Source organism: Phocoena phocoena, chromosome 9, assembly GCF_963924675.1.
Source record: "Phocoena phocoena chromosome 9, mPhoPho1.1, whole genome shotgun sequence".
Classification (NCBI taxonomy): domain Eukaryota; kingdom Metazoa; phylum Chordata; class Mammalia; order Artiodactyla; family Phocoenidae; genus Phocoena; species Phocoena phocoena.
In genome coordinates this window covers 38,801,763-38,828,914 of record NC_089227.1, presented here as the reverse complement: position 1 = coordinate 38,828,914, position 27,152 = coordinate 38,801,763, and the positions used below count along the sequence as shown (strand labels likewise).

At 35.0% G+C, this 27,152-nt stretch overlaps 1 protein-coding gene across 6 annotated transcripts in view; it reads right to left on the bottom strand.

Moving 5' to 3' along the window:
* The window catches only part of DGKB (diacylglycerol kinase beta), a 645,730-nt gene that overhangs the window by 305,571 nt on the left and 313,007 nt on the right, over positions 1-27,152 (bottom strand). For all 6 annotated transcript variants that reach the window (XM_065884106.1, XM_065884107.1, XM_065884111.1 and 3 more), the window contains one exon: positions 10,015-10,079. In XM_065884106.1, the coding sequence (XP_065740178.1) occupies positions 10,015-10,079 (65 nt within the window). The remainder of the gene's footprint in view (positions 1-10,014; positions 10,080-27,152) is intronic.

Below are 27,152 nucleotides of genomic sequence, written 5' to 3'. Positions count from 1 at the left end.
TTTTAAAATTTAAGTTGTCCTTTAGTTACAGTAGCCTGTTTTCCAAACCAGACCATTGCAGTTCTGTCTATAGAGATGAATCAGTTTCTATGTCATTTATATAATCTATCTGAAGATGATTATACATAAAATCTAGCATTCCGTTTGCCACCCTCACCAATCCTTAGCAAATTATAGGCACCCTATGATCAGGCCTAGCGCGGTGAAGATATGGGTGTACAGGACAGGTCTCAAGGTCAGCATCAGTGTTTAGCAGTAGCTGCTGCTAGTGAAATGCAACCAGCATTAAGATTACTTAAATGCTACCAGATGCAGAGGGACCCAAAAATGAAGAAGACAATTGGGAATTCCAACAGAAGCTTTAAGTCAAGAACCAAAAGAAAGTAAGTGCCATAGGAACAAGGGCAGGACATGGAGAAACAAGGAGACATTGTAGAGGCACAGTTTACTCCTGACTGTGCATATGTATTAAGAGCATGAGCTTCTGGTTTTCCTACTATGAAGTATTATGTGGACAGTATTCACCTCCATAAAATGAAAATAGCAACTGTTACAGAGTAGACTTACTTTGAGGATTAAAGAAGACATCATATGATAAAAATGATTTAAGGATGTGGAAGTGTTATTCTTAAATAAATAGTAGCCTTCATTATAATTATATGTTGCAATATTATTGCCATTAAACTCTAAGCTCCTTTGAAACAAGAACCTAGTATTATTCATCATTGAATCCCCTCTGTGAACGTTACAGAACATGTTTTAACAGTCCTCCGATTGAAAAGTGATATCTATATCCCCTCCCTTTGAATCTGAGCGAGCTTTTGACCACTTCAATCAATAAAAAGTGCAGTGAATATGAAACTCTGTGACTTCCAAAGCGAAGTGAAGAAAATGCCATAGAGCTTTTCCCTGTTCTCTCAGGATACTAACTTTTAGAGGCCTGAGCTGCCATGTCAGAAGTCTGGCTATCCTAGGCCACCACACTTTGAAAATGCCTAGGCCACATGGAGAAGCCATTTTGTAGGTACTTGTGATAGTTGATTTTATGTGACAATTTGGCTACAGGGTGCTCAAATTAAACATTATTTCTAGGTGTGTTTGTGAGAGTGTTTCTGGATGAGATTAGCATTTGAATTGTTGGACTCAGTAAAGTAAATTACCCTCCCCAGTCTGGGTAGGCATCACCCATACTGTGAAGGGTCTGAATAGAATAAAAGGCAGATGAAGGAGGAATCTGCCCCCTTTTCCCCTGCCTCACCGACTGAACTGGGACATCTGACCTTCCAACTGAGATTAACACCATCTGCTCCCCTGGTTCTTAGGCCTTTAGACTCAGACTGAATTACACCACTGCTTTCCTGGGTCTCCAGATTGCAGAAGGTAGATTCTTGGACGTTTTAGTCCAGCATCAGCCACCAGACATGAGAGTAACCAAGATTCCATCCACTAGCTATCAAGTAACTTCCAACCAGCGAGTCTTCCCAGCTGAAGGCCCAGACATGATGAAGCAAAGACAAGCCATCCTTGCTTCACCCTGTTTGAACTGCTGACCCACAGAAGCTATGCATGTAATAAAATGATCGTTTTACATTGCCAAGCCCTCAAGTAGTTCATTATTTAGCAATAGTAAGCAAAAGAGTTTTTGATACGTGAAAGTGAATGGCCACCACAACGAAAACAGAAAACATGTGACATTTGCTTTGGAACTGAAGGGTGAGAAGAACCTGGAAGAGACAGGAGGACACTGCCAAGCCTTAGGATACTGCTAGTGAGGGCTTGAACAATATAGGAACAAAGCTATGGGAGAGGGGAAGAAACTGAACTCATTATATGGTGGCAGAAAGCTTGCTATGGAGCAATAGTAAAGGGAATACCTTGGCAATTAGCATATTTTTGGCTGCTTATAAGTGTTTGTCAAATAAAATCTTTAAAAATACAAAAGTTATAGCATGTCTGCTATTTTTCTTGCTAGAAGCTGAGGTGGGGAGGAAGAGATTTTTAAGATATTAAACTTAAAAATTCATAATAAATCAAGATTTTGTATTTCTACTTTCTAAGTCTCCTCAGAAATTTACCCATTAAGGAAATTTTCTTCATATTTTAGGGCTACTGCATAGAATTATGAGGGTGGCTTAAATAAGATTCCCTACTTTGTGAAAACGCTGCTCATGTAGAAATACAAAGCAGAAAATACAAACTTCAAAATGCTGCATATTCAAGAATATTATCTTTCTCTTCAAAGAAAAAAGTATGTGAGGAAGCCTGTTTTTAAAAAGTAAACCTACCATTCAAGGTTAATATTTTAGAATTATTATATTCAGTCAGAAAATAATGCTGAACACATCCTTATAAGAACGTGTATTCTAAAAGGAAAAGCATTAGTAACTAATGCTTAGGTGGAGCAAGAAACAATGGAGAGCACCTAATCAGTTCCAATTAGCCATGCCAGAGGATTACTTTCCAGGTAAAATTACCTTATAATGAGGTGATTAACCTCTTTGGAAAGAGTTCAAGATAGACTTACTTTATACTTAATATATCCTATATAGAAGTGGTATAACAAAGGTCCTCAAGGTTCCACGCCAGGGATAATTTCTAACAAGAATCAACAGATTTTATTCTAGAAGAACCCAAAATGCTTACACTGTTGATGGAATAAATCGTAAAGCATCTAGATACTATAAATTAGGCATTTAAACTTCATATCAAATTAACTAACTTATATGGAACTAACTTTATACTAAAGAATGTAACAATTAACTCTAACGAATTACAAATGCTAGCCTCTAGATTATCTACAAAATCAAAGGAAAAAACATTTCTGTTGTTCACACTGGTCAGTGTTACAGGCTCATTCCCCAAAGTCAGCTGTCCACTGTCTAATTACTTTAGTGGATCCCCTCAGCCCCCAGAGCACACCTGGTTCTTGTTACAGTTAGAGACACTAATGCTAAGCCAGGGAGTAGGCCTGAACACAAAGGAAATAGAAGCTTCAGTGTTTTCAACACAAAAACACTTGGTAAATTGAGGACAGGGTTCTTAGATACAGCAGCTTTAACTGCTGGCTAAGTTGGTTTTTCCCTTAAAAGTGATAATTCATTAAGGACTACTTGAAATTATATATCTATAATATGTATAAATTTATATATTATATATATATTTGCTGTCAGCTTATAATAAACAAGAAATAATTTACTTTTAATTTGATAATTATTTCCTGTAAGTTTCCATGTAGGCATAGGACCTATAATAATGAGCAGAAATTGTTTTCTTAAACTGCCTTCTGTTTAGTACCCTTCCCTATAAGAAAACACTGTATATCTTGGATTATTCAGTTGTGATTTTTCCAACATTTCTGAATTAACTACTGTAACTTCACAAATCTTGTTTTTTAATTTGGTATCCTAGGAAGTGGGTGTGTATGTGTTTGTGTATGCGTATAAAATTTTTGCATAAAACACTTGCAAATTCATGTAAAGCAAAAACACAAATCCTGGTAATAGAAAGGCAAAATCAAGGAAGAAAAAATTTAGAATATTTGCATGGAGATGATACTAATAATATGTAAGTATCTTGCAAACAAGAACTGAAATAAATGTTTCTTCTTCAGCTAAATCAGAGAATATATAAGCAACCCTTACTTCAACCTATACCCTTTACAGCTCAATGCTCACCTTAACTTAGGAGTCCCAGAAAATACCCATCTGTACTGTTACAATGTAGACTTTTCTTCCAGTTGACATTCTTCTGCAGAACCTATAAACATCTAAGGTTTCTATGTAACCCCAAATTCATTTTCCACATTTGCCTTAGAGAGTCAAAAAATACAGGGTCTAGCTGGATGCCCATCACATAAAAAGAACTCCTTATTAAATGTCTGCAGAATAATCAACCAAATCAATAGGAGACAGCAATGCTTTATCCAAACTTCAGGACCTTCACTGATTCTTTTGTTACTCCCCTGCAGTGTCAAAAATAAAGGCAAGAAAACAAGAGAGCAGGAATAAGAAATCTAGAGAGAATGAAGAAAAGACGGAGTGAGAGGTAAAGAAGGATGAAAAGTTACTGAATCTCTTCCTAATTTATCCTCCAGTTCTCACACACTCTATTCCAAAGAGTTATCTTACAAACATGATTTTGAACAGCTCGGACATAAAACTGAGCATTATGGTTTAATGATGCCAGGAAATAATGCAGAAAGATTCAGGTGAATTGAATCCCTTGCATCAATGTGCACACAGCTCTAACTCACTTAACCATATTTTCATCTGCTCAGATCAGACATATTTAAACGAGTCTCAACATACAAATGAAACTATATGGAGAGAATAGCATAGATAGTAAATTATTTTAAAGGTCTTATATTAGAACTATATTGTAGCAAGAATACATATAATTATGAAAAGCTTACATAAATATGATAATATGAAAAACTCACAGAAAATGTATGTAGCATATACATACACAAATAAATCTATGCATCACATATATATATATGTACACACATGTATAAATCTATATATTATCTACCCATCTATTTATCTACACACTATATGGCTTATATGAGGATAATAGTTTCATCATCTGGAAAAGCTGACTTAATAACGCTTACACAAAAAAATTCAAGAAACGTTATTTAAAGGATATAATTGAGTAGTCATGCTAAGTGATAATGAAAAATGAGTAAGTTTTATTTTAAAAAATAGACCAAAGTTGGGTACGTACACAGAAAATAAAGAAATAAAAAATGCCTTAGCTCATGGGAGTCTCATGACTATATAATTTTGTCCAAAAGGTCCCTGTACAATGTGAACAATTATAATGAATATAGATTTTATTCCGAAAACTGAACAAGACAGATGTTTAAACTTTTAATATCAAGAGTGCCATTTCCCTAGTTGGTTTATAAAGATGGTACCATTTACAAATGTGGAAGCTTACAATGAAACATAATTTACATTTTTAAATAGAAAAAAATGCTTCATTATACAATAATGAAGTTGTCTTGACTGATGGATGCAAAAGTGAGGTCAAATGCCTAAAATAAAATGCCACACAGAATTTAAACACTGCTTGTGAAGATTTGAACATTTATTTTGTTGAATTGTAAGAATATATTGTGACCTGTTTTGACTAATAAATAATTAATAATCATTAAGAATTATTGCTAACCGATAAAGTTGATAATACAAGTGCTAAAACAAATCTATAAGTAAGCATTCATTAGCAAGGCATTCACAGAGCTCAGGGATTTATACTGTAAAATTTTTGTTTGTTAACACTGCTGGCTGGGGTCTTTGGATATTAAATACAAGAATACCAGGGCTTCCCTGGTGGCGCAGTGCTTGGGAGTCCGCCTGCCGATGCAGGGGACGCGGGTTCGTGCCTGGTCTGGGGGGGATCCCACGTGCCGCGGAGCGGCTGGGCCCGTGAGCCATGGCCGCTGGGCGTCCGCATGGTCCTGCGCGTCCGGAGCCTGTGCTCCGCAGCGGGAGAGGCCACAACGGTGAGAGGCCCGCGTATAGCAAAAAAAAAAAAAAAAAGAATACCAAAAAACCTTTTAGTATCTAAAAGAATAGTTATTGAGGATCAAAACTCATTCTAGGCATATTTCAACTCTTCTTTCTATTATCTTTTTTGGCACTGTAAAAAGCACAAACTATAAAAGTAGTAAGATATTTTGAAACAAATACACCACTTACTACTAAATAATGTAATGAATACATTTAGCAAGTATCTACTGAGTGCTCATTATATTCCATGCACTGTGTAGATACTAACGTCCCAAAGAGAGTCTCATTCCATGATCTTAAAGCCTATTGTCAGAAAAAAAAATCAAGAATCATTCCACAGAATGAGTGTCATCTTAAAGGTATAGGCACATTTTCTAAATTCATGTAGACTAATTTAATTTCTTGAGTAATGTGTAGAGCACAGAATCTTTTCAAAATTAGTTTTTATTAATATAGTAACACCAAATTAACAGTCTGGAACACCAATTTTTCAGTTTTCTTTCTTCTCACACATTTAGAAGGCAAGCCCCTCTGTCATATCTTATATCACTACCTAGATTCTGAGTTAAACTGCCTTACTTAAATTTACATATCCGTTTCAGTTTTCTAGTTGTAGATGTCTTCACAAAAAAGCTGAAAGTAGTACAGAAACAAGGCACATACCTCTTGAACAGGGGGCTAAGAAAACGATCTTTGTTTCATTCAGGGAGTTAGAGACCAGAGAGTTTCCCCGCTGCGAAGCACAGGTTCCGGACGCGCAGGCTCAGTGGCCATGGCTCACGGGCCCAGCCACTCCGCGGCATGTGGGATCCTCCCAGACCGGGGCACGAACCCGCCTCCCCTGCATCAGCAGGCGGACCCTCAACGACTGCGCCACGAGGGAAGCCCGACCAGATAGTTTTAAGTGATCAATGTGACAATGAAATAGTATCTTTGTGCAATATTGCTAACCCTCAGTGTTTGCTAGCAGGTGTATTAAGTGTTGTGTATTAAGAATTTGAATTGGTTCTTTAAAAATAAGCTATGACTACAATATTAAGAAATCTTTGTAAACCACCGATACTTTTTCTATAGTTAGTTCCATTTTGCATAGTACCTGTAAATCCTTGTCAATGATACACAGATTTACACATGGAATTCAACCATTTTACATTTTCTCCAAAATTATTATAACCCTTCATAATTATAATGTTAATAGACAGATATTATAGTGTGTTTATGTACAACTGTTAATATCTTTTTTTAAAAAAAGCAAGAACTTAAAATGCTTTTACTAAATAAAACCCGGAAATGTGTAATATATTTGAATTATGAGCATCAGTGTGATGGTAAATAGTAATAGTCAAGTTATATAAATATTTTATATACCAATATTATGTAATAAATGGTTTTAAATAGTAGCATAGATACTTTAAGAATTATTTTTTTCCAGCTTAAAACAACAGAAACATTTGTTTAAATTCAGTTTGAAGACTATCTTAAAGTTTAGAAAGTTGAACAGCATATTTCCTTTTAACAGCTAACTTAGATTTACGTAGAAATTTGGAAAAGAATATGATATAAACCTCTCAACTAGCACTCTCTTAAGCACCACCGGAAAAATCATTATCTTTCCCAGTTCTTTCAATTTCTGTCATAAGAAGCATAGAGAGCAGAACTATATATTTTGGTAATTAATTTCCTTAAGATAATGTTAGAAACATCATGTTCTTTAAAATATAAATGAATTTCAAGGTGAGCATGCTAGAGGATAATATTAATGGCGTGTGATTTATTGTGACAAGAGATCTGATCTGAAACACCATTATTCGGAGTACTTAAAAAAATCCATTTGCAAATTCCTGAAAATATGAAAGTGCTATAGCTGAACCTGTCTCAATGTTGAAATCTGGAAATCTGTCCTTGTAAGTATGAAACTGCTTGTGCACAAGCTTGGCATGTCTTCCTCATAGAAATTTATGAGAACATTTTCATAATCTGAATATGTTGTACTGCAGTTTAGAGAATTACCTAAATGCTTGTAACTCTGAGTGAAGACAACCTACAAAAGTACAGATTGAAATGTATATGGATAATTAACTTGGTGATGTATATAAATTTAGGGCTTAAAAAACAGTTGGCGATAATTTACTGAGCATCCACTGATATACCTGGCATTCTTTGAACTCACAACAGAAACATGTGACCTATAACAATCTAGAAGGTGTTTTCTACGTTATTACTGTTCCAAATGAAATATCCCCTTTAAACTATATAAGCAAGATTTACTTGTGACTTAAATTTACAAGTAAGTTTCAATAAGATGTAATGTCACATCTTATAAATTCATCGGGCTATATAAACACATTAGGAAACACATTAGTAGTAAATGGCATCTAACCACATGTTGGGCAGTGAGCAATGTCATAAATTAGTACTGCAATTGAAAATAAAAACTTAAATAGATATATGTAAATAACAGAAGTCTTATTAAAAAGAATTAAAATTATTCTGGAGAACAGAACTGATTACCTTTTATACTTGAGGGAGGATCATAAATATTGGCATTCTTAAATATAGGCTGTCAAATTTGAGCATCACCTAAACATACTGATACATCCCCCCTCCTCCATGTCTCTCTTTCTCTGTTTCTCTGGTTTTCTCCCCTCCCTCCTTCTCTCTTCTCTCCTCCCTCTGCTGAATAAGTTTGGGACAAAAATTTTCCCCCTTAAGCATTTCTTAATTCCTTTAATGGGCTTTTAAAGTGTAAAACTCCTGGTGGGGCATACTGTATGCAGCATTTTTCAAATACCATTTTTTTTTTTTGCTAGAAACCTATTTTAATATATGAATATCAACACATGAATGCTTCACAGAATGGCACTGGAGTAAGCATAGGATAGCTGATTCTATAGTATGGCTTTATGTGCATTAAAAAATATGTTCATTTCCAGAACATTCAAGATGGGTCATCAAGTGCTGAAATACACTACAAAGTGAATATAATTTCATTGTTACATCAATTTTTTTCATAGATTTCATGAAATAAAATTAAATCTTGTAAAATGAAAGTGTCTATTCTAGATATAAAAAAAAGGTGTAAAATTTTAATGAAATTACTTTTGACTTTTAATTTTGTAAGATACATGGCATAAAATTCAAACAGTACAATAAAAATTCAGTATCCATCCCAACCACTTGGGAGTTCTCTTTTCCAGAAGAAACCAAAGTTAAAAGAGTTTTGTGAATCCTTCTAAAGATATTATGTGCACATACACATATTCATTATACACTTTTTCCATTTTCCTTAAAACAAAAATCATAGATGTCTGAACTATGAAAGAAAGAGCAAACCACAGCATCATGATTTATCATTAAGGCAATACCTAAGGCACATTTTACAAATATGTTTTCATATGTCTTGCTAAAACATTTAAATAGATCAATATAATGAAAAATCAGATAGGGTCTCACTAACCATGAAACTATTTAATATGATGATTCTTATATAAAGTAGTACACTAAAGTCTACAGTTAAGAAAAATCTAAAACAGATTCAAAAATACATTTTAACAGCATTTATTTATTATGAAACTACATGGAAGAAAACTATGTCAATCTACTAGTGTATGACAAAACTGAAATAAACATAAGAATTTCCAGGAGCAGTTGTCTTATGTGTTCTGTAACATTTATGGTACAATGTCAATGTAGCCAAATACAGAGACCATATTGACTTTGAACAGTAATATATAAAGCACTTAAATAACTCTATATAAATGCTGATTATGATTTTCTACCTCTGTGAAATGAACAGAGTAGAAATGGGTATAACTGAAGCAAAAGATGATTCACTGCTTCTGCCCAATTTTTCCTGGCCAGTGGGGTGGAGATAGCCATATTTCCTTCTAGAAATGGGGAAGATAACAAAGCCAAAGCTTTCTCTACTTCCCTGAGTATCAGAAAAAAGTCAACATCTACATTTTAGAGGAAATAATTTCTGCCTATTTTGGTCTTCAAGGCTTTTTCACTGGGAAGACAAAGTCTTTAAAAGTAGTTTTTGTCAGCATTGGTATTTCTCTGGTTTATTTTCCATTTAGCTGAGGCCCATATAGGACTGATAGTACGAAGATTAAAGGTCTTATATGATACCTACGTAATGTACAGTTACTCATCATGATCAAATCAGAGCCTCATGTTTTTCCTTGGGATTTAGGATGCTCACTCCTCATATACTTAGCCACGTACAGACTTCCAGTGTATCTTAATAAGGTACTATTTTTACCTTACACTTGAAATCTTTCTTCTCAGCACATAAGAATGGGCTTAGATATGACCACACTGTATTCCTCATTATAACCTCACTAAAACCTAACAAGAAAAATGAACACTTCTGTCTTAATACTTACACGTACACCAAGCCTTATTCAGTCATTATATGTAAAGTGCTTTATACCATATAGTGATCTTTTTTATGACATAGTTCATCAACAGCAACCATAATTAAAATATGTTATCTTACCTACTATTGAATTTTTCTGGGTGTTTTTCTCTCATGATGTGGAATCTGTGAGCAATGGAAGCATCCTAAGAAGAGAAACAGAAACGAAAAATAAGACAGTTTATGATCCTATTATCTTGTGGAAATAACGATTAAAAGAGAAAAAATTGAAGACTAATATTTTAAATTAACTTTTCCTAAACAATGTCATTGCAAAGAAGATATTCTGCTATTAGGCAGAAATGTGTAATCCACATAAATTCTGTGCAAGTGTGATTTAGTCACCATTGGTTACTTTTCATATTTACTTCTAGGAATTGATTTCTATTTAATTTTTTTTTTTTTTTTTTTTGGCAGTACGCGGGCCTCTCACTGCTGTGACCTCTCCTGTTGTGGAGCACAGGCTCCAGACGCGCAGGCCCCGCAGCCATGGCTCACGGGCCTAGCCGCTCCCCGGCATGTGGGATCTTCCCGGACCAGGGCACGAACCCATGTCCCCTGCGTCGGCAGGCGGACTCTCAACCACTGCGCCACCAGGGAATGCCCTGATTTCTATTTAATTTATATATCTCCTTTAATAATTGGTTTTGGCCTCATGCTTAAAGTATGTTTAAGATAGTTCATATGAACATAAATGTCTAAAAGTAGTTGAAAATATTGTTACACAAAAACTAGAAGAATGGCTTAAGTGGATAAATGATCAGGTGGAGAAGCTACTAGTCCTTTGAGATTAATTATGGGTAAAAGTATCATTTGAGGGTGCATATCTAGTAAAGGTAAGTTTAATATGTGGCTTCAAAGTTGGCTGAGAGTGTACGGGATGTGTAATTATTAACTGTTCATTCCACAAGCTACTTTCTGACATATCTTGCTTAATGGAGAAAAACAACAAAGGGAAAAATTTATTTTTAGAGAACTGGGGACAAGTGTAACTGAACTCTGAGACCTCAAATGCACCAGTTCTGCACCCTAATGGATGTTTCTCCCTTTTAGGAAATTCATTCAGAGTTTCTATGATACAGAATCACACAACGTGTGAAACTGGTAGAATACTTTGATTCAGGCTTTTCAAGTACAGACTGTTCTTGCTGACTTTTAATAGTTGGCCCTGTTATTCCAAGCAGAGAGATAATTTCCCATGCTTCATCTACACATGATTAATCACTCCAATGAGAAACTAATATATTTACCAGTAATCTCAAAGGAAATGGGACTATTTTAGAGATTAACGGTTAATTTCGTTTCATAGTAGAGATAAAAGAAAAAGAAAAACCAAACACAAAGGAAATAAAGAAGTTGTATATTTGAGAGAATCCTGAAAACACTAATCAAGGATTAAAAGTCTAATGAATGAAATGAAAAGGCTAATGTGCTTACTCATGCATAACAAAGCATGAGGCACAACAAGAGAGGGACCAATGCCCGCTGCAGATGGCAGACCGAGAGCTGCTTTTCCCTGCAAGATAGAGCTGTGATAGAACTCTAGTTTTTTTCTGTACAATTTTATCCTCTAAAAATTGTTGAGTAATTGAATTAATCCACGTGTAAAGGACACAAAGGTATAGATAGGTGCATACTGAAACAACACTTGTAAAATAAAAAAAGTTATTTAAAAATTCTATGGTTTGATATCCTAAGATATAACTCTGTTATATATGTGTGGTCAACTTCCTGGTTTGCTAAGTAAGAATATCAAGGTGTTCACCTCTATTGGTTCAACAGCTCTAAAACCCAGTCACAGAGTTTCTTCCTCTTTAAAAAATTCTCACTAATAAGTCATAAATATACTTTTTTGAGAATGTGCACTTGTCTTACTGTGGTATGAAATTATAGAAAAAATCTGAGTATGGTATATTATGTGGCATTATCATTAATTTTAAAAATCACTTATTTTGACTTTATCCCTAATCTGGTTCAAAATCAATCTGGAATACCTTATAATTAAATGCATACATCCAACAGACCAGTTAAACAAAAGTAAAGAAATATGAATCAAGTACTAAGAATGAATGATCAATATTAGTTATCCACAGGGAGACTATCATTGAATTTACCTCTGCTTGAATTATTTGTTTCTGTAAGTTATAGCACTGAAACTTCTAAAAGCAGATTGTGTCAGATAATTTGCTTTATAAGCATACACTTTTGCAATAACAGATCTCCTCCTTTCCAAAGCAACACAAATAGTACAGAGAGAGGGAGAAAGGAAAAGAGAGGAGGAAGGAGGAAAGAGAGAGTATCAAAAGAAGACCATTTATGTAGACTAGACTATAACTGCCTAAATTCCTAGACATACAGAACACCAAATGGCCAAAGATAAACTTAACCTTCGCTCCTCTATCTCCAAGACACTCCGGCAAAGAATCATGTAGGAAAGAGAGGGGAAAAATAAAAACTCGCGAGGAACACTGGTATGCCTTTTCCGTGTGTTGAATGGGTCCCACCCACAAAGAGAGAGCTGGCCTTGCTGACTACAGGATGGATAAGGAACAATGACAGCAGGTGTTCATTTGGATGAAAATTCAGACCAAATTCCCATGGGACCCTGTCCTTTTGGCATAACCCCAAGAGGCTTGAAAGAGAACTGCCAAACCCTGCAAACTTATCCAGCAGCCATATTTCAGGGGCACTAACGCGTCTCTAAAAAGAGACCAAACAAGAAAAAGCTAAAGTAATGTTGGTTTTTTACATAAACTTTGCACGTTCGGTCTCTATGCACTGCGGTTTGTAGGAAACAGAAATTAAATTGGCATCATTTTCATATCCTAGAACGGATAAACTTTGAATTTGGACAGACTTTCACTTCCAAGAGTTGTGACTGTGAGCAAATTGCTTATTTACCATGAGTCACAGCTTCCTATCTTTAAAAGAGGATACTGATACCCCTCTATAGTATTGTAGTGAGATTTTCTGAGATTATTCTGTATAGCAATTGCAGTAGTGTTCTGTTATAGCTGGGGTGTTCATATATTCTATATCCATACTAGACTGTTACTTAAAGTAAAAAGAGGGTGCTAAAAAAGAGTTGAATTGCATAAATATGAAAGATGTATTTACTGACTCTCAATTTGGTTTTATTATTTCCTGAATTTATACTTTCGTTTTAATTTAAAAAATAAAATCAGATCTAAGAACTAAAACATATCCATCTTTATTAAAGTAAAAAAAAATAAATCCCATTATGTTCATTTTCAAAGTAGTCTGTGTAGTAATTTGTATGTTACTTTATATATATGCAAATATGTGCACGCGTGTGTGTATATACACACACACACACACACACACACACACAGGTATACATATATCAGAGAATCAGCTTCTTAGCCACATCTGCCTTTAATACTCTGCACTGGTATTTTTCTAAAGACTGATTTTTTTCTTCTCCTGTAAGGGCTTATCATTGTTTTTTTAAAATAAACTTACCCTAAATCCCCAAAATTGCATTTTAAGTTAGTAATTTGAAAAACTTCATTATTTTCTGTGGATCATAACATTTTAAATTGAGAATATAAAAGTGCTAGATACCTATATACAGCGAATTCTACTAAGAGGAGGACATTATCAATACTAATCTTTTTCTTGAAGTGTAAAATATATTTGCCCAAATACATCATAGGTACTATATTTTTTAATCCATTTAAAGAAACTTTATCTGACAAATATTTTTACAAAACTTGCCAAATAATTTGTATTTCTGGAAACTGTATTATTATTATACCAAATTAAATATCTTCTCAATTCATTCCATTTTAGGATAGAATATAAATCTAGCCAATTACAAATAAGTATTATCAAGAGTTATTCCAAAATGCAATCACAGAATTTAAAACTGAACCTTGTATGCTAGGTGAATGAATTTTCATTGATTTCTTGAAATAGTTCAGTTCCTCCTTACTTTTGGATGGATAAATCACGTCTTCCTGTGTGTGAGCTTTTTTTCCTTTAATAATTGCAATTTGGGCTTCCCTGGTGGCACGGTGGTTGAGAGTCCGCCTGCCGATGCAGGGGACACGAGTTCGTGCCCCGGTCCGGGAAGATCCCACATGCCGCGGGGCGGCTGGGCCCGTGAGCCACGGCCGCTGAGTCTGCGCGTCCGGAGCCTGTTGCTCCGCAACGGGAGAGGGCACAACAGTGAGAGGCCCGCGTACCGCCAAAAAAAAAAAAACAAAAAACAAAACAAAACAAAAAAAAAATAATTGCAATTTGCTAAGGAGCTTCAAAAGCTCAAGTTTGTGGTGTTTTATTTGTTGAATATTTTTAAAGATTTCCAACTGAATTTTTGAGGTATTATTTACATACAATAAAGCAATTTTAAGTTAAGTGTACAATTAAATGTTAGAGGTATCAATAACCATTTTCACCATCATGATATAGAAAATTTCCATCACCCCCAAAAGTTTCCTAAGGCCCTTTGCATTTATATACACACAAACACACACACACACACACACACACACACGTATATGTATATGTATGCTTGTATGTATATATATATATATATATATATATATATATATATATATATATATATACACACACACAAACACTCCTCCACCCTTAAAAATCACTGATCTGCTGTCATTATCGTTTGCCTTTTCTAATATTTCCTATAAATGGAATTTAAAAGTACTCTCTTATGTCTGGCTTCTTTCACTTACTATAATGCTTTTGAGATTCAGCCATTTGTTCCAGTGTCAGTGGTTTGTCCCTTTTTATTGCTAAGTAGTATTCTATTAAATAAGTATACCACAATCTGTTTATTCATTAGTTGCTGACATTTGGCTTTTATGTATAAAGCTGCTATGAACTTTTCAGCACAATTCTTTTTGTAGACATGTGTGATTATGTCTTTTGGGTAAACACTTAGGAATGAGACCGCTGAGTTATATGGTATGTGTATATTTAACTTTAAAAGAAACTGCCACATTATTTTTCAAAGTACTTGTACCATTTTGCATTCCTACTAGTAAAGTATGAGAGTTCCAGTTACTCCACATCTTTACCAACACTCCATATCAACACCAACTCTTGACAGTCTTTTTAATTTTACCATCCTAATAAATATGCAGTGGTATCCTTTCTTGGAACCTTAACCCTTATGAGTCAGCACCATCTGCTTTGGCAGAGAGGTCTGCCAATTCTGATGAAACTATACGATATGCAAGTTCTGGTACAGACTTAATAAATGTTCCCAGTTCCATCCCAATTGATTCATCTTCACAGCTTTTAGTATATTTTCTCATTTATGCTGTTCAACAATTCCAAAATAGCAATGAGCAGTCTCTGGAAGTCCATTTGTGCATTCAACCCCACGCTCACCCCATGCACAACCTCAAGGGTTTCAAAGAATTTTTTTTTCTATTAAATTCCTCCAAAAGATATTCAGAGAATATGTGCTTAGGGTCTCCCTTGAAGAACTCTGAGCTCTCAAATTGATTATGATCTTTTTCTTTGGTTAAACTATACTTTAAATAAAAGTAATGTTAAAAAAATTCAATATATATAAAAGTATATGGAATGAAAAGTGAGTCTCACATTTCCCCAATTTTAATTCCTAGAGATAATAACCAAGACCCTTTCTCATGCATCATTTTGAAAACTGTCTATATATAAAGTATACATGTATGAAAATATATATGCACATATGTATATTTACAAAAATAGGTTTATATTATACAAACTGTGCTGAAACTGGGGTTTTTTTCACTTATAAATAAAGCTCAGACATCTTGTTATATCAGTAAACTGGTATTTTCCTGAAGTTTTTAGAGTCAGGAACCTCTTTCCTTTAATGGATGTGCCATTATTTATGTAGCTATTTTCCTACCGGTAGTGGTTTGGGTTTAATATTTTGCTACCAAATTTGATGTTGTTTAATATTTTGATACCAAATTCTATACAACCTTTATGCAGCTCTGTCAATACTTCTTTACAACAAATACTCAAGTGGAATTCCTGGCTAAAAGTGTATGTAAATATTACATTTTATTATAGAGTGAAAAATTATTCTCCAAAAAGCTAACATATTCCCACTAGTAGTGTCTAAGATGACTGGTTATCATTAAGTTTATCAATTTCTGAATCTGACGGGCTAAAAGGTATGTCACAATTGTTTAAATAAATTTTCATTATTGTTGATTGAAATTGACTATCTTTTCATATGCTTTGTTCATATTTATTCTTACGTGGACTACCTATTCAAGTACATTATCCATTTTGTCTGTGTACATTAAGGAAACATTTATTTATATTAATAACCATAATGATAACAATGAATAATAATTCAATATTTACTACTGTTAAAGCACTGTTTTAAAAGCTTTACATGTAGTATTTCATTTAACCTCATAAAAATTTTTATGAGCTATCTATTGTTACCTATGTGTTATGAATGAGAAAACTGAGGCTTATGGATCTTAGAATCATTCTAGACCATACAGGAAGAGGTTGTGGAATTAACAGTTGAATACAGGAAACTGCCTCTAGAACCCAGGCATTTTATGCTTTTTACTAGTGTAGACAAAGTCATGCATTGCAAATATTTTACAAGTTTGTTTTTTTACTTTGTTGTACCTTGTAGAGTTTTAAATGTTTTTATTTCAGATATATCAACATTTTCTTTCTGAGCTTTGAGTCATGCTTAGAAACATCTTTCATTTCTCCAGAATTAGGAATACTACTACTACTTTTTGTATGTTTTGGCCTTTATGACTTCATATTTTACAGTGTAATATTTGAATCATTTTGTATTATTTTGGCATAAGAGTTAAGTAGAAATCTTGCCGAATTTTTTCCAAAATACATATTATGTATATTAATAGGGTTTTTGAATAATTTACTTTTCCCTCTGTTTGAAAGACAGAATTTATTACATAATAAATTTCCATCTCTGCATCTCTGTTACTCTGAACCAGTATACTAAACTATCTTAAATGTAGTTTTGTAATCAATTTTCATATCTGGATGGGCAAGTGTCACATTCCCCATTTATTTTACTCTTTTTTTTTTTTTTTTTTTTTTTTTTTTTTTGGTACGCATGCCTCTCACTGCTGTGGCCTCTCCCGTTGCAGAGCACAGGGGCCGGACGCACAGGCTCAGCGGCCATGGCTCACGGGCCCAGCCGCTCTGCGGCATGTGGGATCTTCCCTGACCGGGGCACGAACCTGCGTCCCCTGCATCGGTAGGCGGACTCTCAACCACTGCGCCACCAGGGAAGCCCTATTTTACTCTTTTAAAAAATTTTATGGTTATATAGAAGATTTGTACTTTCTGGTAAAATTTGACATCATTTTTATTCAAATTACCTTGCTATGAATACCCAGCCAAAATCCTTTGGTATTGCAATTAGATCTGATTTGATAGATAAATTTTGGGAGAACTGGGATATTTTATAGTATCAGGTCCTATCTTTTAAAATATATATTTTCCTGCTTACTATGTTTTCTCATATGATTCTTAGTAGGCGCCAAAGTTTCCTTCATATTAAGTCCAATGTATTTATTTATGTTAATTTCATACATATTTATCTTACTTTTGTATCTACTGTAATATACCCCTTTCTTATTTTATCTTTTTAACTGGCTATGTTTTATATAGAAAACATTTTTTTTTTTTTTTGCGCGGTACACGGGCCTCTCACCGCCATGACCTCTCCCGTTGCGGAGCACAGGCTCCGGACGAGCAGGCTCAGCGGCCACGGCTCACGGGCCTAGGCACTCCGCGGCACGTGGGATCTTCCCGGACCGGGGCACGAACCCGCGTCCCCTGCATCGGCAGGCGGACCCTCAACCACTGCGCCACCAGGGAAGCCCAGAAAACATTTTGATTATTATTAATCTTTTAAACCTTATAATTCTGTTATTTTATGGTTCCTTTCAATTGATTCATATTTTTCTGGGAATACAGTCCTATCATCTATAAATAATGATACATGCTCTGGCTCTGTTCAAACATTTCCATCTCTAAGTCTTTCTTTCTTATCTAATTGCTTTATATAGTACATGCAGAACAATACCAAATGGAAATGCTGGTACGCTTTTGCAGATTTAATTTAATGAGATATATGCAGTATATTATTATTAATCAAAATGCTGGCTTTTGCATAGCACAGGGAGATCAGCTCTGTGCTTTGTGACCGCTGGAGGGGTGGGATAGGGAGGGTGGGAGGGAGGGAGATGCAAGAGGGAAGAGATATGGGAACATAAGTATATGTATAACTTCACTTTGTTATAAAGCAGAAACCAACACACCATTGTAAAGCAATTATACTCCAATAAAGATGTAAAGAAAAATGCTTTACTTTTGAGAAATTAAGTTTTTATCAGGCTTGGAAATGATTCATCTAGTTATATTTTATTAAGAGTTTGTCTCCCTTTCTTGATATATTTTTCCATACCCATTACCATCTTAACATACAGCATGTTAACACAATCTGACATGCTATGTATTTTTCTTTTGCAGCTTTTTAATCTTCTCCTCTTAAGCTTTTTTTTTTTTTTTTTTTTTTGCGGTACGCGGGCCTCTCACTGCCGTAGCCTCTCCCGCTGCGGAGCACAGGCTCCGGACGCGCAGGCTCAGCGGCCGTAGCTCACGGGCCCAGACGCTCCGCGGCACGTGGGATCCTCCCCGACCGGGACACGAACCCGCGTCCCCTGCATCGGTAGGCAGACTCTCAACCACTGCACCACCAGGGAAGCCCTCCTCTTAAGCTTTGTGTAAGGTTATGTAAGCTCTATGAGGACATGACATGTTTTATTCACTGCCATATCACAGAACTAGATATCATATCATATTACTAGCCTAGGAAAGACCAAGCACTCAAATTGTGATTGACTGAATGAATGGACAAATGATTAAAATGACCACCAGATACTGACTGACAATGTGCATAGCAGAGAGGTTAAGAACTTGGACTCTGGAGTTAAAATGTCTGGGTTCAAGACCTGGCTCTAAAATTAACGGATCTTTGACCTTGAAAAGTTTCTCAGGATATCAGCGTTTCTAATTTCCTACCTTTAAAATAGGAGTGATACTAATAGTACCTGCTTTATTATGAAGATGTGATGTTCTAATACCGGGAAGATAGCTAAAACAGCATCTGGCATGTATAAAGCAAGGAAATAAATGTTAGCTCTTATTACTATAGAAATATAGTTATCATTTTAAGATTCACATGATTTTCTCTTTTGGTTTATTGATATAGTAAATTAAATAAATTCCTATGTGCATTGGATGAAGTACCTAGAGACAGCTGTGCTTTGCTATTTAAAACTCTGTGGACTTTAAAAAGGCTATCCTGTGCATATGTGACACATTAAATAACAAACCCAGAGGGAACAACACACTGTAAAATTCACATATTTCTGTACTAGTACATATGAATACTGACTTAAAGAAAGATAAATTAACACTACAAAGAACATGTTTTCCAAGGTTATATTTTGAAATTTTAAATATGAGATTAGAGTCCCATAATATATTTACCATCTGCAATAAACAATCTTTGCTCTCCTGACAATCTTTACCTGAATGTCCGAATTACATAATGTCCTCTCTGTTAATGTATTATTTAAGAAAATTACACCAATAGCTACAAATGGGATTGTTTCATAGGCAGATTTTGTCAGATATTGATATTTATTGTGTTGGCTTAATAAAGGGAATCAGAAGGTTTCCATTTTTATGGTTCAAAATAGTTAATAGTGCATAGGATTTGTTCTTTGAAGGTTTTAAAGAATCATTTGTGAATCGCTGGCCTGGTGGTTTTTGGAAGCAACATTATGACAATTTTTAAAAATTTCTATGATCTATTTAGGTTTTCTCTTTATATGTAAGTTAATATTTTTCACGATGTCATCTGCAGTGGGCGGAATGGTGGCCCCCCAAAGGTATCAAAACCTAATCCTTGGAACCTTGTAAAGTTTTTGCAGATGTGATCAAGTCAAGTATTAATATTGCTTGGGGCCGGTGACTCCTTTCTATCTTATTCTTTCTTTCCTTTAGAGTAGGAATGACTAACTGTTATACTATGCTTGTTTCATCACTGTTTAAAGCAGATAACTTGTTTTCTAGTTTTACAAGTTCACAATTTTTCCTCGGAATGCATAATACTGAGTCTCGCCTATAACTGATTTTGATGATTTAAAAGACAGGATTTGGGACTCTGAGGTGATGATATTCAGATAAGACTTTTGACTTGAGTTGATAATATAACAGATTGAGACATTGGAGATACTCAGATGATGTGAAAACATTTTGCAAGTGGGACAGAATTGAATCTTTTGGGGTCAGAACGCAGATAGTAGTGGGATGAATGGTAACCCCTAAATATATCTGTCACTAATCCTTGGAACCTAGAAATGTTACCTTATATGGTAAACTTTTTGCAAATGTGATTCAACTAAGGATCACGAAAAGAGGAGATTATTCTAAATTATCCAGGTGGGACCTAAATGCCCTTACAAGTGTTCTCGTGAGACAGAGACAGAGAGAGATTTTACAGACCGAAGAGGATGAGGCAGAGACTGGAGTGATACAAGCACAAGTCAAGGAATGCTGGCAGCTACCAGAAGCTGCAAGTGGCAACGAATGTATTCTCCTCTACAGCCTCCAGAAGGAGCACAAACCTGTTGACACCTTGATTTCTGCCCAAGGATACTAAATTTGGACTTCTATTCTCTCGATTTGTGAGAGAATAAATATCTGTTGTTTTAAGCCACAAGTCTGGGGTAATTTCTTACAGCAGGCATAGGAAACTAATACATCGTCTATTCCTACAGTTGTTTTGAGAAAAACATTATCTAACAATATTTTAATTTTGTCTGAATCCAGTTATTTTTATTCTCAATTCTAATTGCATTATTTTTTATATTTAACATGATGTTTGGAACCTGTAATTTAGCAAAAAGGCATATGAGAAGATTAAAATAGGCATAACAAATTCTGTATGTCAAATACATACAGCGGGATGAAACAGTCAAACAGAAAAATCTTAGACAAGCAGAATCTCTTGCTTGGACAAGAAAGAATTCAACCTTAGAAAACCCTGATTAGTATTTATTAACATTGCATTGGAGGTCTTTAGAAATGCAATAGGTCAAGGAAAAAATAAGAAAAGGTGTAAGTATTACGAAGAAAGAGAAAAACTGTAATTATTTATAGATGACATAATGCCCTATATAGAAAATCCAAAGGACTCATTTGAAATCCACGTAAGTTAAGAGTTTAAAGAGTTATACACATATACGAATAGCATATAAAATTAGTAGAACTAACTACATTAAAACAAAGTAAGGGACAATTATCCCACTCACGACAACAACGATTACAAATATCAAGGGGAAAAAAACCCTACCATTGCAAGTCCCACAGAAAAAAATGAGAAGTACTGAAGGAAACAGAAGAACAATCAATGGAAATGCATACCATCCTGAGCTGCAATGACTTAAGGAGTTGGGGTTCAAAGACGTGAGGGGTGGTAAGTTTCTTCTGAACTTGAGTATCAGTGGAAACAGGTGGACTTTTCTCTATTAGATTGCATTTACTGTCTCGGAACTGGTTTTTAGTATGTAGGTGTGTGCGTGTGCATACGTGTATGTGATTCCAAAGGAACTCAGAGACATCAAGTTGTGTATCTGCAACTTATCCTGCTGTGAGTACTCTGGATGGAACCCATTGTGGACCTCTGTTAGTTAGCTTTGGATTACATTCCTGGGACAACCAGGGCCTTTTTCTAGAATTAAAAACTCAGACTTAGAGATATACATGACCGAGAGCAAGAAGAAAGGTCTTAGAATAAAGTCAGTCTTTGGGGTAGGATACAGGATTTGCTAAATGGTAGACACAGATTCAAAAGCAGAGTTTTCAATGGGAGAATCTTGCAAAAAGTCTTCACTTTGAGCTGGCTTCTCGTGAATTACTTAATTTTTTAAATTAAGAAATTTCTTTAAATTACTTTCTCTTGGATGATGACAAATGTTAAATTTAGCATTTAGCTTAAATTATTGCATTCAAATTTTATAATACTCTTTAGTTTTCTTTTTTTTTCCCCAATTATTTAATGAAGTTAGAGAGAGTCATGCCACTCTAGGTGACCCTGTTGCAGAGGGAGGTGAGACTTGGAATTATAAGTGAGATGAGGCCCATCCCCACTTCAGCGTCTTTCCACTCTGTCTCCCGTTTATGAAGAGACCCTTGGGGAAATGGCAGCTTTACATTGAAAGAAAGTACATCATCAGTACTCCATCAAAGAAGAGATGATATACACTAATCTGACAAGGTACATTTATCCTAAATGAAGGAAAGTTTATTCTCATTAAATGATTATCAAAAAGTCTTTGGAAAACTAACAGCCTCATGCAGAATACTGGGATAAGTAAATGGAAGCTGTTACCACACTTAAGTCCTTCAGACAATGTAAGGAGGCAGTTACCAGACCCAGAAGAATAGAGTTACCTGGAGAAGATGGCCTTGAAAGAAAAAGACATCCAGTTGCAGGTGAGTTTTGATTGAGGTAAGCAGGAATATAAATACACTAACCGTATTTTCCTCCCTTCCATCTCCCCCTGGGGCTCGCAACTGGCCAAGCAAATCAGAAGGAAGAGGGCAAGAGGAATCTGATGTCTGTACAGGATACTGCTCAAGCAGAAAGAAAGATGGAGAAAGGCAGAGAGAGAATCTAGAGAGGCACACAAGCAATCCAGAATGGAGGACTTAGCCCTAAAGATTCAGTGCTTACAGCAGAATGTAAAACTATGTATAAGAACAGAAAAGTCTAAGAAACATAAGCACCAAATATATAAAAAATAATCGACAACTAAGATGTCCATTGGACTATAAAGTATAAATTGTGTCTATATATGTATGTATATAATATACACATGATTACAAAATGATATATAAAATTTTGGATTAATTAAATAAAACAGTATAACATAGTACCTGAAAATAAACACTGAACTTTCTTATTTTAAAAAGTCACATGCCTGGCTTTATCAAATTTTCTGGCTTTATCAAAGAATGATGTATTCCACATAAATATATTACCACCATATATTATACACTAGACTTTTAAACTTTATTAATTTGGGATTAAAAAGTATTTTATGAAATATATAAATTTAACTTATAGATTAATTTAATATTTTATCTCATTGAAATTGATATATAGCATCACCTTTAAGCTACTCCTAATGGCTAGGGTCACCCTATTAAATATCACAGACTTTGGGTGAAGGGCTGTTCACTCTACACTGAATGACTCCAGACTGCTATGTTGTGGTGTTTCCTAGTTTTCTTAGGATTTTTCATTCCTTTCCTCTTCTATCATGTTAAACTATTATCTTTCATTTTTGCTCCAAAAAACAGGCGTGTCCCTAGCAGTTTCCTTCCGTTTCATAATCCCACTTTTCATATTTTGAGAAGAAATAGAACCTTAGAATTTTAAATATAGAATTAACCTCAAACACTGCTCATAACCTAGATGAGCAAAGTAGATTAAACAAAGCCAATACAGGTCTGGAATATGGTCAATAAGGATAAAAGGTGGTAGAAGAGTCTATAGTGTTCCCCTATAAGTGAATTTCAGGAATTCTGTGCATGAAATTACAGTTCATTATTATAACTATTCCTAAGCATTTTATTGTACTCAACTTCCTAGATTGCCATTTTATTCCAAAAAGCCAAAGCTATTTAAAATTATCTTTGATAAACATTACCGGAATGTAAGTATTATATTTTTCATCTCCTATAAATAAAAATCTGTTAAAATTGTAAGAGATTTTGACAAGAGCGAAAGAAAAAGTACAAATGATTAGTCCGAGTTTAAATTCCAAAACAGAACACCCATACCTAAAATTATATAGTAAAATGAGAAGATTTCACCTAAATTTTAACAATCTTACTGAAAATTCCTCTTGTTTACATGTATTTAATACAGAAGAGCTCATGAAACCAGACAGACTAGTTCAGGTCACTGGAAAGAAGATTTGACTATAGGGAAGAGAGAGACACAAGCCAAGAAGAGCACTTAAATCACAAGTCATGATCCTGCTCTTTGTCACACACAATACGTGGGATTAGCAGTGTCAGAAAGCTTCTAGAACAGTTCATATTAACCTTAAATTCTGTGAACAAATTTGTAGAAAGAATAATAAACTTACTATACACTTACTAGTATCACAACTGTATGATTTCTATGGTCAAAATGCTCCCTTATATATAATTTTGTTTTACTTCGCCAATTCCTGACTGGTTTTTAACTGAAAGAAAAAAAAAACTAAATTTCTCTCAAAGTGCTTCTTTCGGTTAAAAATTCCTAAATTTGAAGGCCAAGAAATCTCAAATTTAGTAAACAGTATAGATAACATAATTGGTGACTGAAGTGTAATCCAAATGATTGCTTTTGTAATTTCAGTTTGATTCCTAACAGGAAATGATGTAAGGAGATCTTGAAAAATCCATGAAAACCATAATTCGAAAAGATACATGCACCCCCTCAATGTTCACTGCAGCACTATTCACAACACCCAAGACATGAAAACATTTAAATGTCCATCGACAGATGAATGAATAAAGAAGATGTGGTATATTTATACAATGGAATATTACTCAGCCATCAAAAAGAATTAAATAATGCCATCTGTAGTAACATGGATGGACCCAGAGATTATCTTACTAAGTGAAGTAAGTCAGACAGAGAAAGACAAATATCATATGGTATTGCTTACATATGGAATCTAAAAATATGATGCTCTATTTACAATAGCCAGGACACGGAAGCAACCTAAGTGTCCATCAACAGATGAATGGATAAAGAAGATGTGGCACATATATACAATGGAATATTACTCAGCCATAAAAAGAAACGAAATTGAATTATTTGTAGTGAGGTGGATAGACCTAGAGTCTGTCATACAGAGTGAAGTAGGTCAGAAAGAGAAAGACAAATACCGTATGCTAACACATACATATGGAATCTAAGGAAAAAAAAAAAGGGTCATGAAGAACCTAGGGGTAAGATGGGAATAAAGACACAGACCTACTAGAGAATGGACTTGAGGATATGGGGAGGGGGAAGGGTAAGCTGTGACAAAGTGAGAGAGTGGCATGGACATATACACACTACCAAACGTAAAATAGATAGCTAGTGGGAAGCAGCCGCATAGCACAGGGATATCAGCTCGGTGCTTTGTGACCGCCTGGAGGGGTGGGATAGGAACAGTGGGAGGGAGGGAGACGCAAGAGGGAAGAGATATGGGAACACATGTATATGTATAGCTGATTCACTTTGTTATAAAGCAGAAACTAACACACCATTGTAAAGCAATTATACTCCAATAAAGATGCTAAAAAAATAAAAAAAGATACACAGTCTACAGTAAATATCACAAATGACTTGCTGCTGTGCTTACTATTGTATTAAACATGTAAAATCCATAAAACACTTTAAGTTCAAAGTTAAATATGAATTTTTACCTTTATAATTATGTCTCTGCTATTCACAATTGTGGTTAATGAATCAGAGACTGTGGCATCACTAGTTAAAAATGAGCTTGTGAAAAAACTAGAACTCAGGCCCACCAGACCTACTGAATCACAATCTGCACTTTTACAATCTCCCCAGTGTACTTGTGTACCCATGAATAGTTGAAAGGTACATTTCTACCTCAACATGTCTTTTCTGTCTGAGAAATACACACATTTTATCCAGTTTGATAGAAATAAAACACTCAAAAATGCAAAAAAAAATGATGCAAATGACCTTATATACAAAACAGACATAGACCCACAGACAGAGAAAACAAAAAAGTAGTTACCAAAGGGGAAAGGAGGCAGGGATAAATTAGGAGTTTGGGATTAACATATGCACACTACTATATATAAAATAGATAACCAACAAGGACCTACTGTATAGCACAATAGTTCGTAATAACCTATAAGGGAAAGGAATCTGTAAAAGAATATATATATATATTAGATCAGGAGCTCTCTTTCTATAGAGCCTAAGATGGATGAGAACTAAAGAAAAGGTGTGCAGGTTATATAATAAAGACACAGAAGTTGATACCTAAGTAGCACAGGAATATTTAAATCAACTCTCGTAGTTTTGGTGATGCCCTGATTAAATTACTCTAGTAGAGAAAATCAACGTGCCTAAAACCTGATGTAAACCTGAACTTCTCAAGAGGTACTGTAGTGTTACAGAGCAGTCCTGGAAAGGGAAACCCTAGATATTCCCTTTCAGAGGGTTCAGATGTAGTCAGAAGAGACTACAGAGGGGTATATGAGTTAGTATAATAGGAAGATACCCTCCCCATGACCGACAAGAAAGAAGTCAACCCTTGTTTCACAGTTAAGATGTAGGATAGGACCAGAGTCAATGATACCAGGCCAGGACCCCAGGGCATGAGAACCTGGAATACTGCACATAATGTTACAGCATAAGGACACAAGACAGGGACCATTTCCATAATATCTCAAGTAAGGAATAATTCTTGCTTTTGCAAAATGAATCTAATTTGACACCTGGTGTATGATCACCAGTCATTAAACTGAAGGTGAGAATGGCCAAGTTGATATGAGTGCAACAAGAAAACTGGAGTGAGATGGGGTGAAGGAAGATGTAGTGAAATGGGCAGCAGTAGGAGCTGAGGTGGACACGAAGGAAGAGGGGAACTGAAAGTTTGAAAACAACAGGATTTTTATTTACTGTCTGTAAGTAGAGAAGAGAGTAGTTGTCAGAGATGAGGGTGGAAGTAAGCCTGCATGTAAAACAGGAGGTGGGGGGAGTCCCCTGGAGGACAACAGTGATGCTGGGAGATAAGTAGTTTAACAAAACCAAAAAGAGAACTAGTATGATTTTCATGGAAAAAGTATAAAAGTAAGGCTCTCTATAAAACATTCATAAAGTCAATGAATGCCAGTAGTCCCAATGATGCACCAAGCATTAAGTACAAGGTGCAATTATATAGTCTTTATCCTATTTAAATCTATAAGGTAAATACGATGATAAAAGAAAATACTGAAGGGTTCACCAGTTTGTATAACCTAAGTCATCAAGTTGGAGTAGCCATACATACATATATACACACACACACACACACATACATATAAATAGTTTATAGTCATGTAGTCCACTGTCTCTAAAGGCCAATTGCTTC